At 39.6% G+C, this 17344-nt stretch overlaps 1 protein-coding gene across 3 annotated transcripts in view; it reads right to left on the bottom strand.

Annotated features, from left to right (window-relative positions):
- Positions 1-17344, bottom strand: part of adgrl2a (adhesion G protein-coupled receptor L2a) — a 158781-nt gene that overhangs the window by 77113 nt on the left and 64324 nt on the right. For all 3 annotated transcript variants that reach the window (XM_063013317.1, XM_063013318.1, XM_063013319.1), the window contains exon 4: positions 6238-6347. In XM_063013317.1, the coding sequence (XP_062869387.1) occupies positions 6238-6347 (110 nt within the window). The remainder of the gene's footprint in view (positions 1-6237; positions 6348-17344) is intronic.

The raw sequence follows: 17344 nt of genomic DNA, 5'->3' as shown, positions 1-17344 counted from the left end.
TAAGAGAGGCTTGCCTTTTGCCTAAATGGTGCAGATGTCACAGGCATTAAATTTAAAGCAGCATTATGTTAAGTTGAGCTGTTGTGTTGAGTATTGTGTAGTATTTTTTCATGAACACAGACATGATAATCAAATGTAAGAAGAGTAGTAAGAGGCAGGCTTTAAATATAGACCAAGCAATAAAGCAAGTGAAAGAAAGAGATTAAAAGAGAGAGAGAGAGAGTGAGAGAGAGAGAGAATGAGAATTAAGGCAGTATAATTTAATAGGCTAGGAGAAGACCTGTTACCATAGCATGCTATGAAGGGGGACTGAAAAGCCAGGCAATATAAGACTGTGCCAAACAGAAAAAGAGAAAGAGCGCCCATGGGGTAAGGAGGAGCAGGGAGGTGGGGAGAAACCCCCTAAAGACTCTAGTCCGGTCTCTGGATCATGGCTAATATTGCAAGTATAAGTTGCGAGTGTCTAATCATTTCTCTATAATGAGTCCTGCTCCCAATGCTTCAGTTTGACTGACCTTTACTGAATCGAGAGGATTTTTTTCCTACAACCTGCTAGGATCAGAAAGGCAAAAGTGGGGATAGGAAGGTTTTACAACCATATGCCACAAAGAAAAAAAGAAACATAAAAAATAAACGAAAAGGAGCTAGAGGGACGTTAAATTGTGTCAGTTATTTACCTTTTTGCTCCACTTCTATTTTAAGCGTTGGAAGAGAGAATGAAAGGGTTGCAAGGGGGGAAAAAGAGATTAACATGAATTAACTATTATGTCCATGAACACATGCAGTTAACATGTCATGAGTTAAAGGATCATTTACAGACGTACACCTAGTAACAAAGAGAGAGAGAAGTTAGAGCCACTTATAAGACACCACTCCGCTAATTTAAGAAGAGGACCGTGTTAGTCAGTGAGAAGCAAAAATGACAGCAGCAGCATTTTTCTGGTTCAAACAGTGAATGAGAGACACTACATGTTAGGAACAGGTACATTTACTCTTGATGGGTTTCCAAAACAATATATATACACGTGTACAGTACAAGGAAAGTCTTTTCCGCATACCCCAGATTGTTTGAAAGATGGGGTCAGAGCGAGGGGTCATTGTACGACACCCCTGGAGTTGTAGGCTTTAAGGGCCTTGCTTAAGGTTCCAACAGTGGCTGCACCCATAACCTTTTGATTGAAATCTCAGAGCTCTACTAACTAGGCTTACCACTGTCCCACGGTTTACAACATAGCTGTTAATCTATATATATATATATATGGGTGATTCTTCAATTGTGGGTTCTTTTGACCATCTTAACTTTTGAAAAATAAAATTAGGAATAATTTAGTTTTAATTATGTGAAGATAATGCTTACATGCTTTAGAGCAAAGACCTAATGATGGCTACAATTGAGCTTCTTTAGAATTTTAATATTTCATATTTATTTGCGAAGTGGCATAGCAAAATGTCATTATGTGTTGGTAATGACGTGTTGCGGTAATGACAATTTTTACTTTTTTTAAGAAAAAAACTAGCTAGGCCATGGATTTGCTACAGCTAGTCAACAGCTAGTACAAGATGCACTTTAAATACATTTAAATAATGTGTACATTTCTTTTTTTTTGGTAAAGTACTGCCGTATTGATGTAAATGGTAACGACGCTGAATAAATATACTCTATGATCAGGAGGAATACATGATTAAATGACTCACATTTCCAGACATTAAAATGTCAATCTTCTCTCATGGCTGGCATGTGCTTCCTTGCAAGTCTTTGTTTCCATGGTAACAACACAAACAAGCGTTACCTTCAAATGATTCCCTACAGAAACCATACACTGTTGCGGTAATGACGGTAATGCTGGGGACAGTAATATATTGCTCAAAAACATGCATAGGTTGTACAAATATGAAAAAAAAAATTACATTTTGTTTCTTTTTAAGTTACTATAAAACTCATATCGTGATTTTTATAATGAATTGATCACTTTTTAGCCTTTTATAAGAGCAGAGAAGTTTTAAAGTCTGGGTTGGGGACAAGGCCAAAGTAGCAAAATATTGACGTTTAAATCATCATAACAAATGAAAATCATAATTATTTTGGTATGTAATTTTTTTAGTGATGCAATGAATGATCTTTTTAATACCTAAAATATTTGTTTTGTAATAAAGTATTCTTAACACAAATGTATAACCTAGGGACGTAAAAGTTCCCCCAATTGAAGAATCACCCATATATGCATGTCTACATATATGTATATGCATTCATTCATTCATTTTCTTAACCGCTTATCCAATCAGGGTCGCGGAGTTGGGGGTGCTGGAGCATATCCCAGCCTTTCAATGGGCGCAAGGCACACAGTAACACCCTGGACGGGACAACAGTCCGTCGCAGGGCAGACACACATACGCACACACCCATTTACTTACAGGGCAATTCACTCTCCAATTAACCTGACTGCATGTTTTTGGACTGTGGGAGGAAACCAGAGCCCCCGGAGAAAACCCACGCAGACACGGGGAGAACATGCAAACGCTTCACTTCATTAACAATACACTCTAGGTAATGCTATAAAATAAAGTATACACCGATGAGGCATAACATTATGACCACCTGCCTAATACTGTGTTGGTCCCCCTTTTTGCTGCCACATACGCAGAACCAGCATTAACTTCTTCAGCAATTTGAGCTACAGTAGCTTGTTTATTGGATCGGACCACACGGGCCAGCCTTCGCTCCCCACGTGCATCAATGAGCCTTGGCCGCCCATGATCCTGTCGCCGGTTTATTACTTCCTTGGTCCACTTTTGATAAATACTGAACACCCCACAAGAGCTGCAGTCTCTGGAACAAAAAAGTCGTACACTGGCTGACTCTGACCCCGGTTTCCAAACAAGCGAACTTTATTGTACTGTACATGTGGATATGTATACATGACAAATAAAGCCAAATCTGCCCCACATTATCCTTCAATGCTTTTGTATACATGGGCTTCATCCACACACCCAAAATGCACAAAGACAAAAAGCTGATTAGAGCAGGAACACAAAATTACATACAACATTTGTGTGTTTATTTATTTATTTCTATTCCAAATGTGTGTTTAATTTCAGCATAATGTTGTCTTTAGCTGGTACCTAAAGGTAGCAGAAACGTCTTGGTAATTAAGCCTATATTGTCCCACAGTGCAGGATTTATTCTATATTAAAGTCTATGGCTGTAACAAGTTTAATGCTTTGCATTGTTTGTTTGTCAAGAATTAACCCAGAGATAACGAGACTGAGAAATGCCAAGTTGGTGCTGTATTTTATCCTGATTATGGTAACCCTGGGTCCAGAGCCTATCCTAGAAAAACTGGGTGCAATGTAGAAACATATCTTAAACAACCCCTAAAACCAGCAAAGCAAATAAAACGCAAAAATGTCAATATAGGCAGTTAAGGTTACTTATTTTTGAATAATTTAGTGACATTTTGGGCACAATGTGTGAAAGCACTGAGTGCTAATGATAATGGCAAAATGTTTTATTAGATTTTTTCTTCCAGATTGCACCTTCAATTTAGGGTTAAATGATAAGCACTCTATGCTTTTCTACATTGCACCCATTTTTATTTATTAGAGAAAGTAAGTTGGGTGTTAATGGACAAGTTATACAGGCATACAAAAATAAATATAGCCACAGTCAACAATCATTGCAATATGTAATAAACATACATTTTTATTTTTTCTTGTTATTAAAGGTTTCTATGTCTGGCTTTTAAGATCCTAGATAGTGTTTTTAACACACCACACCATAAATCTGTCTATTCTTCTTTTCTGCTTGTGCAAATAACCCTTAAAAGAGTAAAAACAGAATCCACAACAAAGCAAATCCATCGTATGTCTGGGATAAGAGAACACGAGGTTCCTAGAAGTGTAAGGAAAAGTATTTAAGTCATGTTAAAAAGCTGGACAACGCTGTGGGAATTAAGGAAATGAAAGTGCAATCTGAAAAGGATTCAAAGAAGAACAGGTTAGAAAAGGTTAAAACTGAGAAAACAGCCTAAATCATGAATGCCATCCAAAATATAATTCATGTACAAACCCTATTTTCAAAAAAGTTAGGACACTGTGTAAAATGCAATCTCTTGAATCTTTATTTAACTGATAAAAATAGAATTAAAAATCGTGTGTTTTAACTGATCAGCTTCATCGTATTTTGTAAATAGAAACACATTTAGAATTTGATGCCTGCAACACACTCCAAAAAAAGTTGGGCAAAATAGGCAATAAGCAAATTCACAGTTGAACAATTTCAACAACCAGTTCCTTATTTTCCAAACCATTAAAAAGTCTTATTAATAGGACAAATAATGGAACAAGGGGGTAAACATTTCTCTGTCCCTACTTGTTAGTGTGTTGCAGGCATAAGATTCTAAATGTGTTTACAAACTACAATGAAGTACTTTTTCCTCTTACTTTTTTAGGGACAGTGGTAGCCTAGTGGATAGGGATTTGGGCAAACCACTGTTGGGCCCTTGAGCAAGGCCCTTAACCCTGTCTGCTCCAGGGGTGCCGTACAATGGCTGACCCTGGGCTCTGACCTCACCTTCCAAACAAGCTTGTATATGCAAAGAAATAATTTCATTGTACTATATATGTATATACAGTATGTATGACATATTTGACAAATAAAGGCATTTTATTCTATTCTACTTTCATCAGTTAAATAAAGATTCAGGAAAATCAACCAATCACAGAGTCTTCTTTTATTTGGTTATACAAAACATCCCAAGTTTTTCCGAAAATGGGGTTTGTAAAAGTAACTGGGCTGATTTCAGATTTACTGGTGCTTTTACTATTGATTTGTTTTGTGTGTTTATCAGGAAAAGGTGTGAAAAGGAAAGAAAATTACAGGCTGTTTGAAATGCCAGTGTGCTCAATTTTGCTGGGCATTTTTCAAAGCAAAATTCTTTTACTGTCACAGGATCCCTGATGGTTAAATAAACCATCCTAGAAAAGAAAATATTTAGTTATAAATCACAGCTATTTGCAGCCTGGTTTTGTAAAGTAGGCTAAACTTGAAACTGTTGACGTAATTCAATCATAAATAAGCCATATCTGCCTAACTAAGACTAACTGGCAGGATTTGCTAAATATATAGAATTTTACACATTGAACACATTAATTTTTTTCTACCACCACTTTATCCTAGTGAGGTATAAACAAACAACTGATAACACAGCTAATATAACAATAACACAGCTGATATTTACACCCAGATTTCAGTGTAGGTGGGCTAACATAACAGACTGCTGCACCACCCCGGGTGCCATATTACAAGGTATTTGTATATATCAGTAAACATAATGTAGTAAAGTCCTCAGTCCTCAGCTTATTTTCTTTAAAAATAAAAGACAAAAAAACAGTGCATAGGCTTGGAAGTGTGAAGTCTAACATGCATATCAGCTGTTCCCTCAAACAATGACCATTTAGAAGAGCCTTTTGAAGTGCATGGTTTTCCTCACTGGAACAAATGACTACCATGGGTGGTCCTCTCCCCAACACCTCATCTGTATAGCTAATTACTCTGAACCAGACTAGACCTACAAGTCTTGTTAACTCCTGAACAAAGTACGACAGGTCTGGTTCCACCCGAAAACACTGGGCACAGTGCTAATCCATCACCGGGCTTTTGCTCCCAATCAGAACGCCCGACTAACACAACAAACCACTACGCCACCCTAAGTACAAATGATGTGAAATTTAACCAGAAAATCTGCATCCTCGACCAGCTGCATAACTGCTTTGCTGTGCTGTTCTCATTGAGGGGTCATGGGTATGACATTCAAAATACTTTTCAAAAGCTAATTATTTATTCAATTTAAAAAATGACAGGTCGCTAATAACCAATTTTAAAAAAATCCAAATGAGTTAGACCCATACAAATAATAAAGAACTATTTTACGTTTGCTAGACATTTTGATCTTAACAAAGGGATGTTCTGAATAGCAACTCCTAAGAGACATTGTATAAGTGTTTAAGTTCATATAAATTTAGAATTAGTAACAAAAAAAAACAAAAAAAATCAGATTAAGCAAAGATCTTGTCATATTTTGAGCTGCGCTCCTGTAAGATAAGCATTATTAGAGTAGCATTTAGTGTTTATAAAGTTACTACAGGCGCTGAAGTTGATCAAATTTTGGGGTCCTTGGAGGGATGTTAACTGAGTCAACACAAGGTTTAATCAGTACATAAAATAACAATTATACTTACTATAAGGGACACACTCATACTGGACCTCAAGGTACTTGTAAGTTCCTGGACAAGGGTCGGGAAAGACGTCCGTTCCTGTAATGACAATACACTGCGTTCGGTTGTTGCACCTATGGGAAAGAGAGGGAGAGAAAAAGACAGATTAGGAGATGGAACGTAAGTGAATTGATATTGTTGTGTTATTGTGTAACACCTCTGCAGAGCACCAAAGATAATGAAACTGGTCTTGATGTAAGCAGGTCAATATGAAAAATAAGCTGTATTTATTTGAAAAGCTATTGAACAGTACGTACTGGATTTGAGAAAGTATGCACTGCTCAGCCGGTAAAGCTAAACGCTCTTTAAGCTCTTACTCCGCTTTCCATACTCATACTCAAAAATGGCTGCCCAGGCAGGAGGTCATTTTTCGCATACTGTATACTATGTATTTGGACATACTAACCGCTTTGGCATACTGCTTTCGCGTACTGTTCAGTATGGAAGTATGCGATTTTGGAGGCAGCCTGAGTGTTCAAGGTACAGTGATATGCCAAAGCAGCTCTTTGGGACAAAAATGAACAAGCTAATGTGTGAGTGTTTAAGCCAGTGATAGGTTATAGGTTAGTGTTTTCCTAGTGAGTGCCACGACATGCCTGGAATCCACAATGGGTTTAAAAATCATTTTTCAAACGGATTAACTTGCCATGTAATTTGGATCCATAATTAGGTAATAGCAGGTAAATAACATGTTCTTCACATTTCTCTTAGTGTATATAAAAAGCTATTTAATAAGCTTTTACTTATCATTATTATTTATTTATTTACACCAATCAGGCATAACATTATGACCGCCTGCCTACTATTGTGTTGGTCCCACTGTGATGCACTGTGTATTCTGACACCTTTCTATCAGAACCAGCATTAACTTCTTCAGCAGTTTGAGCTACAGTAGTTCGTCTGTTGGTTCGGACCACACGGTCCAGCCTTCGCTCCCCACGTGCATCACTGAGCCCTGGCCGCTTATGACTCTTCCTTCCTTGGACCACTTTTGATAGATACTGACCACTGCAGACTGGGAACATCCCACAACAGCTGCATTTTTGGAGATGTTCTGACCCAGTCGTCTAGCCATCACAATTTGGCCCTTATCAAACTCGCTCAAATCCTTATGCTTGTCCATTTTTCCTGCTTCTAACACATCAACTCTGAGGATAAAATGTTCACTTGCTGCCTGATATATCTCACCCACTAACAGGTGCTGTGATGAAGAGATAATCAGTGTTAATTACTTCATGTCAGTGGTCATGATGTTATGCCTGGTCTGGGTATATATGCACGTCCTTTCTGCACTAGTGCTATTTACTTGCAGTAACATGATACAGCTCTAATCTATTATGATAAATCTCTATATTATTATTATTATTATTATTATTATAAATAGTTAGTAACACCTGTTTTTGGTGGAAATAAAAATTCCATTAATTGGGATAATTGGGATTTTATTTCTATGTCATACACTGATGGAAGAACCCTTTCACTTTTAAATGTTTCATCATGGAGTGGAACAGCTGACATGCTCGTTCAGCTCAGGTAAAAAAAACCTTTGTAGAAAAGGAAAATCAAAAGCATTATGCATCTTAATTAAAAGTACTCATCAGAGCTGCTTAGTGGAAATGTAAATGCTGATTGATTAATCATAGCATCTGCTGTTTTAAAACAGTTTCCACCCTAGAATATTCTGATCCAGATCAAACCACGCTGTGTGCTCAGTGTGTCAGTCTTCCTGCGTACTTTTTTTTAATGTTTTCATGCTAAGCATTTATCTTTTTTTTATTATTATTTGCTGGCATACTTGTCCAAATAGTTAAATTAGAGCATCGTTTAAACATCTTTAAGGCAGACAAACATTTTAACATTACTGTTATACACTTAAAGATCAATATATGGCACAATAAACTGAGTTAAATTTGCTAAACACGACTAGAAGGTGGAAGTCACTTACTTCCACCTGCCGCTCAGGTGTCGCAGCGATAAAACATGCCGGTTCGAAACTCAGCTCTGCCATCCGGCTGGGCACCTATATGAACACCGATTGGCTTGTGTTTCATACAGGGTGGGAAAAGCCGGATAGGGAACTCATAACTGATGCAATTACGACCTCCGCTGGGTGATTGATGGCGCCTGCGTAGAGTCCAGGGATACAAGGCTGATCCGTATATGAACTCGCCTCGTGCGGGTGAAAAGATGCAGTCGGGTACTGCACACGTGTCTCGCTCACCTCGATCGTGGCGTGGGTCAGCACCAGTTGAGAGAAAGCATAACGCAATTGGGTAAAAACGGGACGCACTAAAAATGCATAAAAAAGGAGAAAATATATTTGTATGTATTAATACTTTAGTGGCGGCACGGTGGCTTAGTGGGTAGCACTGTCGCCTCACAGCAAGAAGGTCCTGGGTTCGATCACCAGGCGGGGTGGTCCGAGTCCTTTCTGTGCGGAGTTTGCATGTTCTCCCCGTGTCCGCGTGGGTTTCCTCCGGGAGCTCCAGTCCCAAGTGAGGTGAACTGGAGACACTGAATTGCCCTATAGGTGAATGGGTGTGTGTGTGTGTGTATGTGGGTTCTATTCCCAGGTGGGGCGGGTCCGGGTCCTTTCTGTGTGGAGTTTGCATGTTCTCCCCGTGTCTGTGTGGGTTTCCTATGGAGGCTCCGGTTTCCTCCCACAGTCCAAAGACATGCAAGTGAGTCCAGGTTAAAATCCTAATGAATAAATGAATAAGCTGAATAACACATGAAGCGTTTTCGTCGTGCTCTTGCTATGATCCATACTGATGTCATGGACATATATCGTAGCCACAAACCCCCTGTCTGCGTTTATCCAACACACTGTGCAGTTTATTGTTCTGATGAGCCTTAGCATTTTATCTTTTGTCTGTAGCCTTTAATCAATATCTCCTCCATCCATGAGCGAGTGCCTACTATTTCAATTGATCACTGAAAATCTATCTGGATGCTGTAATACTCTCTTCCCCGCTTCCCTCCTCTCTTTCTCTCGCTCTGTATTTGTTATTTTGAGCAGAGAAAATAGCTATGCTCTGGCTTTGCCTACAGTTTACAAATAACTGTTAAAAAAAAAAAAAAAAAAGTTTGAAGGTACTCGCTAAAAGCAAATTGATTCCTAAAACCCTACATGCACATGAAAAAAAAGGTCCCGGCATGCTGTGGCGGGATAAAAACGATACTTCCACACAATATGCCAGCGGGGGTCTGAATTAGCCTGCTGGCATTTTTTTTTTTCTGACCTGGCCTAAGGGCAACATTTTTTCTTTGCGCTTATTTCCCTTCAACTCAGCAACTAGCTGTGACGATTAATTCGTTTTGTTCTCTGTGTCTTAATACAAGCTAAGAGACGGTGTTGTCTGAGGGGGGTTTGCTGTGTGCGCGGTATAATACTGTTCACGCAGAGCCAGAACCCCAGCTGTGCATTCCTTATCATATTGAAAGGCAAGGATAGTACACGGAGCAAAGCATTCGGTGGGAAAAAAAAACTGTCCCTCACATGGATTTGTGCTTTATTAACAGCCCTCATGTGTGATAACAGATGAGAATATCAGGCTATTTGCTCATGTAAATAAATTAAGGCTCTGCCAAGGCTGCAACATACACCTCTAGCTGTTGCAATAATGGGCCAACTGGCTATTTATATTTGTGCTGTTATTAAGGGGAATCACGGTGCATTCTCTATTTTATTCGGTCACGGTGTTTAAATTGAATAAAAAGTGAAAGTAAAACATATAAGCTTCCATAGAGGAATGCTAATAAATAGGCTGCAGTGAGTTGCCTGAAACCAAAATAATGTTTCAAAGAACTATTTTTTAAGCAATATACAATACACACTGTAAATGTTACGCTGCTGTATTTTTTTTTTTTTTTAGTAGTGGCATTAGTAATAGCATAGTAGCATTGTTGAGACAAAACATTACTGCAGTTTTTGGAAAAAAAAGGTTCCTCAAGGGTTATGTGAATACAGTGGTACCTTGAAACTCAACGTCAATTGGTTCTGGAGTGGCGTTGAGTTTAACAGACGTTGAGTTTTAAGGTATTTTAAGGATGTACGGGAAACCTGTTTATGCGTTCTATTGTCCTTTGGAACTGCATATATTTTAGGCTCATGTAAAAAAAAAGGGGGTGTTTTTGACACTTATACACTGAAAATAACACAAATATAATATAAAAACACTGAAATACAATTAAAAAATACAGTAAAACCTGCTCTTTACCTTTACTTCTTTATTGTTTCCTTATGCTTCTTAATTAGTGAAGAGAACAAATAAGCAGTAATAATTAAGAAAGGTTTAGTGTTTCTATGTCGTTCGGAAAAGCTGATTCTTACGATTTCTCAGAACCCCGAGCTATAACACAAGTTTAAAAGTGAAACAAGAGAATGTAAAGTTATGTATCTTGGAAGTTTGAATGATTAAGTCTCAGAAAAAGATAGATACTTAACCAAAATATTATTGATCACATGTAAAAAAGCAATAACAAGAAACTGGTGCAGAACTGAACCACCCACTATAACCCAGTGGCTAAAGATCATAAGAGAGGTCTATACCATGGAGAAAATGACCTATCGGCTTAGATTGAGAGAGAATGTCTTTGTGACTAAATGGGAGAAATGGACACAATATGATACAGTGAATTATGCCTAAGGATTGACTGATTTTAACAGAAATCGAAAAACAAAAACATAACAGTCATGGTTACAGGTATCCATTATCAAAATACAAATACATAGAGGTAAATCAGTCAATCCTTCGACGGAATACATACCTCAAATATGTATCTCTTTGCCTATATGTATGTAAAAATTGCAATAAAAATGTGGATTTCAAAAAAAAAAAAAGTGAAACACAAATGCAGATTTGTCTCATGTTCGCACTTTGATGACGTTTTACCGCACCGCTCAAGCCGAGCGCTGACAGCAGCAGTCGCACACACATCGAGCTTAAGGGAAACGTCGAGTTTAAGGGTACAAATTTCTCGACGAAGGGAGTTGAGTTTCAAAGATTTTAAGTTTAGGTGGCATTGAGTTACATTTACGTTCACATTTAGCAGACGCTTTTATTCAAAGCGACTTACAGTACTGTGACAGTATATTGTCTAAGCAATTGAGGGTTAAGAGCCTTGCTCAAGAGCCCAACAGTGGCAACCTGGCAGTGGTGGGGCTTGAACCAGTGACCTTTGGATTACTAGTCCAGTACCGTAACCACTAAGGTACAACTGCCATGAGTTACAAAGTACCACTGTAACTTCATATGAAACTGTAACAACTACAAGCCCCATCAGGCCTTACACATCATGTCACCTGACCAACCCTACATCATCTGATCTTCCCCTAACTGATACTGATTTTCCAGCTCATCAGACCCCCAACAAATACCTTTCCATCCATACACTACTTGCACAGCATTGTACCATATTCCATGTGGTCCTTGCGCCTCTGGTTTTTTGGTTCTTGTGATACCTAGACAACTCTACAGCTTAGTATACTAGGTGAAGCAAAACTGAGGTGACTGAGGTAGTAGTGTGTCTGAATAATGTGCCTTATGAGTTTGATTTCTTATTAGAGTCCGCTCTACTTAGGCAGCTGCCAAGCTAGACAGTAGGCAGCAAGGCAGGTCACTAGGTTTTCGAACAGACCCATTGTGTATGTAGGATGTAGTGTTTGCTTTGTGCTGATTTTTAGATACAGTTTTGACTGAGCATTGGCATTGACCTAGCAGTCATAAAAGTAGTTGCAGGTACAAATAATTAACTCAGTAGGGCTTTCATAACTCTACTCTCCTAGACGACTCTACAGTCTTGACTATCGCTACTATGTTTCAGATTTTTTTTATACTTATTGACCAACTAATACTGCTCATTTGAAAAATACTATATACATACTATACATTTAAAAAAGAGAGATTATTGGCATATACTATTCTGTGCAAAATACATTTATATTATACCATCCCAATACAGCAAAAGTGTTCCCACAATCTAGTCCATGCTACAGATAAAAAAAGAGAACAAAAGAATATGGGGTACAGTTACCTTCCTGCTGGGGAAAGAACACATCTTATATTTCATAAATCACCCTAACTTATTAAGACACTAATCCTCCAGTATTTGACCTTTAAGGAGAGCTAAGTGTCAGCGCTGCTTGAACATCTTGCAGGCGCAGCAGACTTGATGAAAATCTCCATCTGGGAATAGAACCCTTGGCCGACAGCGAAGGTGTTTACAGAGAAGATGAGACAGATGACACATCTAAGCCACACAAGCTTCTTGTCACGAGGGTTTTCTTACATTGGAAAACGTATGCATCTAAGAGCGGCAGAATGTGTGTAGGATATGTCTTTCTCATCTATGGAAAAATGCTGAAAAGCATATTTCTCTGTTATATTTAATGCACGGGTGAGAGACGTGGTTAGACGTACGTGTAGGTACTCGGCTGCTCTATTAGAAATTCTCTACAAGTCTATGTCCTTATAGAAAGGTCTTTTTTTTCCTCTCTCTACAAGTCTATGTCCTTATAGAAAGGTCTTTTTTTTCCTCTCTCTACAAGTCTATGTCCTTATAGAGAGGTCTTTTTTTTCCTCTCTCTGCGCAAAAGGACACGTAAATCCATAATTGCATATTAGAAAATAAAGCTTATAAAGCTAAAAACAAAGAACTAGAGAAAGAAATAACAATATGACAAGGACACAAAGGTAATGAACAGATCCCTCAGATGCGGAGTATGAATACAGCAGCAGAAATGATATCATTGTCTTTTGAGTAATAACAGGTGTCATGGTCACAGTGGATTACGCACCGCCCAAATCTGTGAAGCAGCTGAATTCACCTTCTGGAGGTTTTCCAGAGGTAGGAGGCAACTGTGGATCAAACCAAGGATCCATGGTGCTGTGTGGCATCCACTTTACCAGCTACGCTGTGGTATTGTGCAAGATGAGGAATGATCAGCTGTGCGCTGGTGAAACCCTGATAATCAGGAGTGCAAATGAACATTCGGTACATGTAAACTCTCTACATAGACGGCCTGTCTGAATTCTTTGATACTTCAAATGCTGCCTACTGAGGTGCCACGTTTTGAAGCTATACACTGACTGAATAACGAGAGAGCATCCGATCCTTCCTTAGCAATGAAGGCAATCCCAGCATTCAGTGCGGCACAACTTTTCTAATTGATTTTTAATTTGTATAAAGGTGTACAAGTATAATTTATTAGCAAATTCAGGCTTGTCAGTGACAGTTTAACTGTTTTCGGTACACAGAAAGAGATCGTAGCTGGCATGCTAGTGGGCTATGTGGCTACAGCCCATTGGTTTGAATGGCCCGAGGCCAGAGATGGGGACTAGAGTCAGACTCGACTCGGACTCATTTTAAATGGCTCGGACTCGACTCACGACAAAACGACTCGTATACAACAAGAGTCCCCAGTGTCAGCATGTGTTAACATTAGTAACGTGTGACAATAATATATATCTAATTATTATTATTATACATATTCTGCTGGGTAAATGTTCCAGCCAGCTTCCGGCGTAGTGATGAAGCATCGCTCCCTGCTCCCTACACAGTTTAAAGTTCACTTCATTTGAACATTTTCGTTACCTTTGGATTGGAATCTCACTTCAAATGGTGGAATACCCTACGTAGTGCACTTCACAGGAACAACTGGGGTGAATGGAACGCTCCTACAAAATTGGCGCTAATGGTTGAAGGAACCAATCAGACCTTCTGATTTAAATTTTTTGTGAGAAATGCTGTTATTTGCATTTATTCAGTTTGCGTCATACAGATGATGTGTCAGTGAAACGCTTGATTGGCTTTCTAACGAGTTCATGTTTTACTTCACACACGGGAAAAGTTTGGAGGTTTTTAATTATAAGAACATTTACAAGATAACGGATTATATTCCTAATGGGACACACGCTTATAAATGTAATAGCATCTGGAAGAACATAAGCTAAGGTAAGCAGTGGGTTTTTTTTTTTTTGCAGTGTTTTGGATTTTGGCCGCTGTGCCGTGATTTATTACGCTTTTGTTTTGCAATGAAAACAAAACGGATCAGTTTAAGCTTTTAACTGGTACCTTCTTGTTACGGAAATTACATTCATTTGCACAATGACTAGGAAAGTAAAGGCAAGAAGTAAAACGGCAAAATACAGTCGCTAATCTATTGTTGTTTTTATCTGAACTTACATATTATTTGTTTATTTCTACGCTACATTTCCAATATATGTTTTGTGTATATTATATTGACTCATGACTTGACTCGGACTCCAGCCTAAAGACTCGTGACTTGACTCGGACTCGTATTTTGTGAACATCTCTGCCTGAGCCTAACTGTGTTAGCTTAGTAAGCAAGACTAAGGTGACATAATCACCGTAATCGCTGTCTATGTAGTGTGTGTGAATAATCTGCCTTATATGTTTGATGTCTTACTAGAATCCTCTTTGCTTAGGCAGCTGTCTAGGTAGGCAGTAGGCAGCAAGGCAGCTCACTATCTAGGATGTCGTGTTTGCTTCGTGCTGATTTTTACTTACAGTTTTGACCTAGCATTGGCAAAGCACCTAGTCATAAAAGTAGTCGCAGGTATGAATAATCAGCTCAGTGAGGCTTTCATATGGTAAGTTTAAGTTATAGGATTAAACATGCTCATTAACTGAATTACCAATGAAAGCCATTGGTGCTTTTGTCCATCCTGCTCGGGGTCGCAGTGGTCCCGATTTCCATGGAATCACAGTGCAGCAACGCACCCTTGACAGGATGTAAATATACCACCCTAATGACATAGCTAATCACGTATGCATGTAGACCACTGGGAATTTGAACCTTGAATCCCAGCGCCCAATTACCGCTTTGTTTAAATACGATTACAAACACGCTTGTAGTTGCACTCAAACCTTGACTAACAGAGTCGGTGTGTTTATGAATGCAGCCTGGCTTATCTTGCTTTGCTGGAGGATGCTGTCCACTCTGCCATTAGAAAAGCTCAATTTCAGACACTGGATAGATTTCTTTGCTGAAAGCTCCAAGTGTTTTATCAGCAGATAGCAATTCCCTAAACCACCCCTGATAAATGTGTGCCATCAGTCGAAAAGAAAAACAAGGCACACAAATGTGAAACCCATGCAAGCCCACATCCTTTCAATCATACAATTTTCTACTGCTGGCACATTTCCAAAAGAAACCGGGGGGGGGGGGGGGGGGGGGGGGGGGGGGGGGGGGGGGGGGGGGGGGGGGGTTTCAACCATTATTAGGTAAAATTTGACTCGCTGTGCTAGGTGCCATCGTTTCTCTTAGCTGTACCTGTACATTCTGTTCCCCTGAAATATATATATTTTTTTTTTTCTGTTCCTTTCACCCACATCTTCTTTCACATTTACATTTACATTTTATCCAAAAAGACTTACATTACAGTTACAGTATACAGTCTGAGGGTTAAGGGCCTTGCTCAAGGGCCCAACAGCAGCAACCTGGCAGTAGTGGGGCTTGAACCAGCGACCCTCTGATCACTGGTCCAGTACCTTAACCACTAGGCTACAGCTGGCACAAGCATTTAATATTCCATAAAACACTGAATTGAACAAGGATGGTCGTGTCTGAGAGAGAGAGAGAGAGCTTATAGTCCGAATTTAGCGCCATCTGGTCTCCACCTTTTTAGACACTCAAAGAAGCTTTAAGAGGAAGAAGATTTTCATGTGATGATGATGTGAAAGCAGCTGTGTTTTTGTAATAAAACATTGAATTGAACAAGGATGGCAAAGTGGTTCGATGGGTAGCACTCTCGCCTCACAGCAAGAAGGCTCTGAGCTCGATTCCCAGGTGGGGCGGGTCCGGGTCCTTTCTGTGTGGAGTTTGCATGCTCTCCCCGTGCCTGCGTGGGCCTCCTCCGGGCGCTCCGGTTTCCTCCCACAGTCCAAAGACATGCAAGTGAGGTGAACTGGAGATACTAAACTGTCATTAAAGACTTTGTGTGACAGAGGAGGGTGTTTAGAACAGAGCAAGTTGGGGACGAATGATCGACAGAGAGGAGAAAGAAGAAAGTATCAAGAGTGATAAAAAGATGTCAGACTGTACTCAGGCACTGGCTTGCCCTGTAGGGGATGGAGTGATGTCCAATATTATTTATTGCTCATCTAAATTCACAAGAAAACTCCAAGTCCCGAGTAGATCCCTAAACTTAAGCCAACTGAACACTTTTTAAGTGGAACGCTGCTAGCAAGCCAGACTCTCTTGTCCGACATTAGTGCCGGGAGGGGGGTAGCACTCTTGCTTCACAGCAAGAAGGTCCTGGGTTTGATCCCCAGATGGGGCGGTCCGGGTCCTTTCTGTGTGGAGTTTGCATGTTCTCCCCGTTTCCTCCCACAATCCAGAAACATGCAAGTGAGGTGAATTGGAGATACAAAATTGTCCGTTTATGTCATGAATGTAACCAAAGTGTGTAAATAAATAAATAGTGCCATCTTGGAAATGTTTTTTTTACTAGATGGGCATACGTACCCACAGACTCTTGTGGAAAATCTTCTGGGACTACCTTCCAGAAGCATTTCCAGGTAAGGGGATTTTAGGCCTCTGCTTATTAATGTCCATAGTTGTCCAAACAAGCTAATGATCAGGTGTTGCTTTTCTTTTAAGAGTTACAGAATCTTGTGTTTTGTAGTATTATTTAAACATAACAATACATAACACATATGGCAGGTTTAGCCTAGTGGTTAAGGTACTCGACTAGTAATCAGAAAGTCGATGGTTCAAGTCCCACCACTGCCAGGTTGCTGCTGTTGGGCCCTTGAGCAAGGCCCTTAACCCTCATTTGCTCAGACTGTATATTGTCTTCTTCTCGTTCCTCAGCCTTCGTCCCATTTTTTTTTGGTTACGGGGTCGGCATTTCCGTACAGTTTTTTACGCCGGATTCCCTTCCTGACACAACCCTCCCTGTTTATCCGGGCTTGGTTTGTGCATCTGGCGGCTAGGTATCTATAGGACAATTCAGTGTTTCCAATTAGCCTGGTGGCATGTTTTAGGACAGTGGGAGGAAGCCGGAGCTCCCGGAGGAAACCCACGCGGACACGGGAAGGACCC

The sequence above is a fragment of the Trichomycterus rosablanca genome, chromosome 17 (genome assembly GCF_030014385.1).
Source record: "Trichomycterus rosablanca isolate fTriRos1 chromosome 17, fTriRos1.hap1, whole genome shotgun sequence".
In the NCBI taxonomy this organism is placed as follows: domain Eukaryota; kingdom Metazoa; phylum Chordata; class Actinopteri; order Siluriformes; family Trichomycteridae; genus Trichomycterus; species Trichomycterus rosablanca.
Note: the sequence above shows the minus strand (reverse complement) of the source record. Positions and strands in the feature narration are given on the sequence as shown.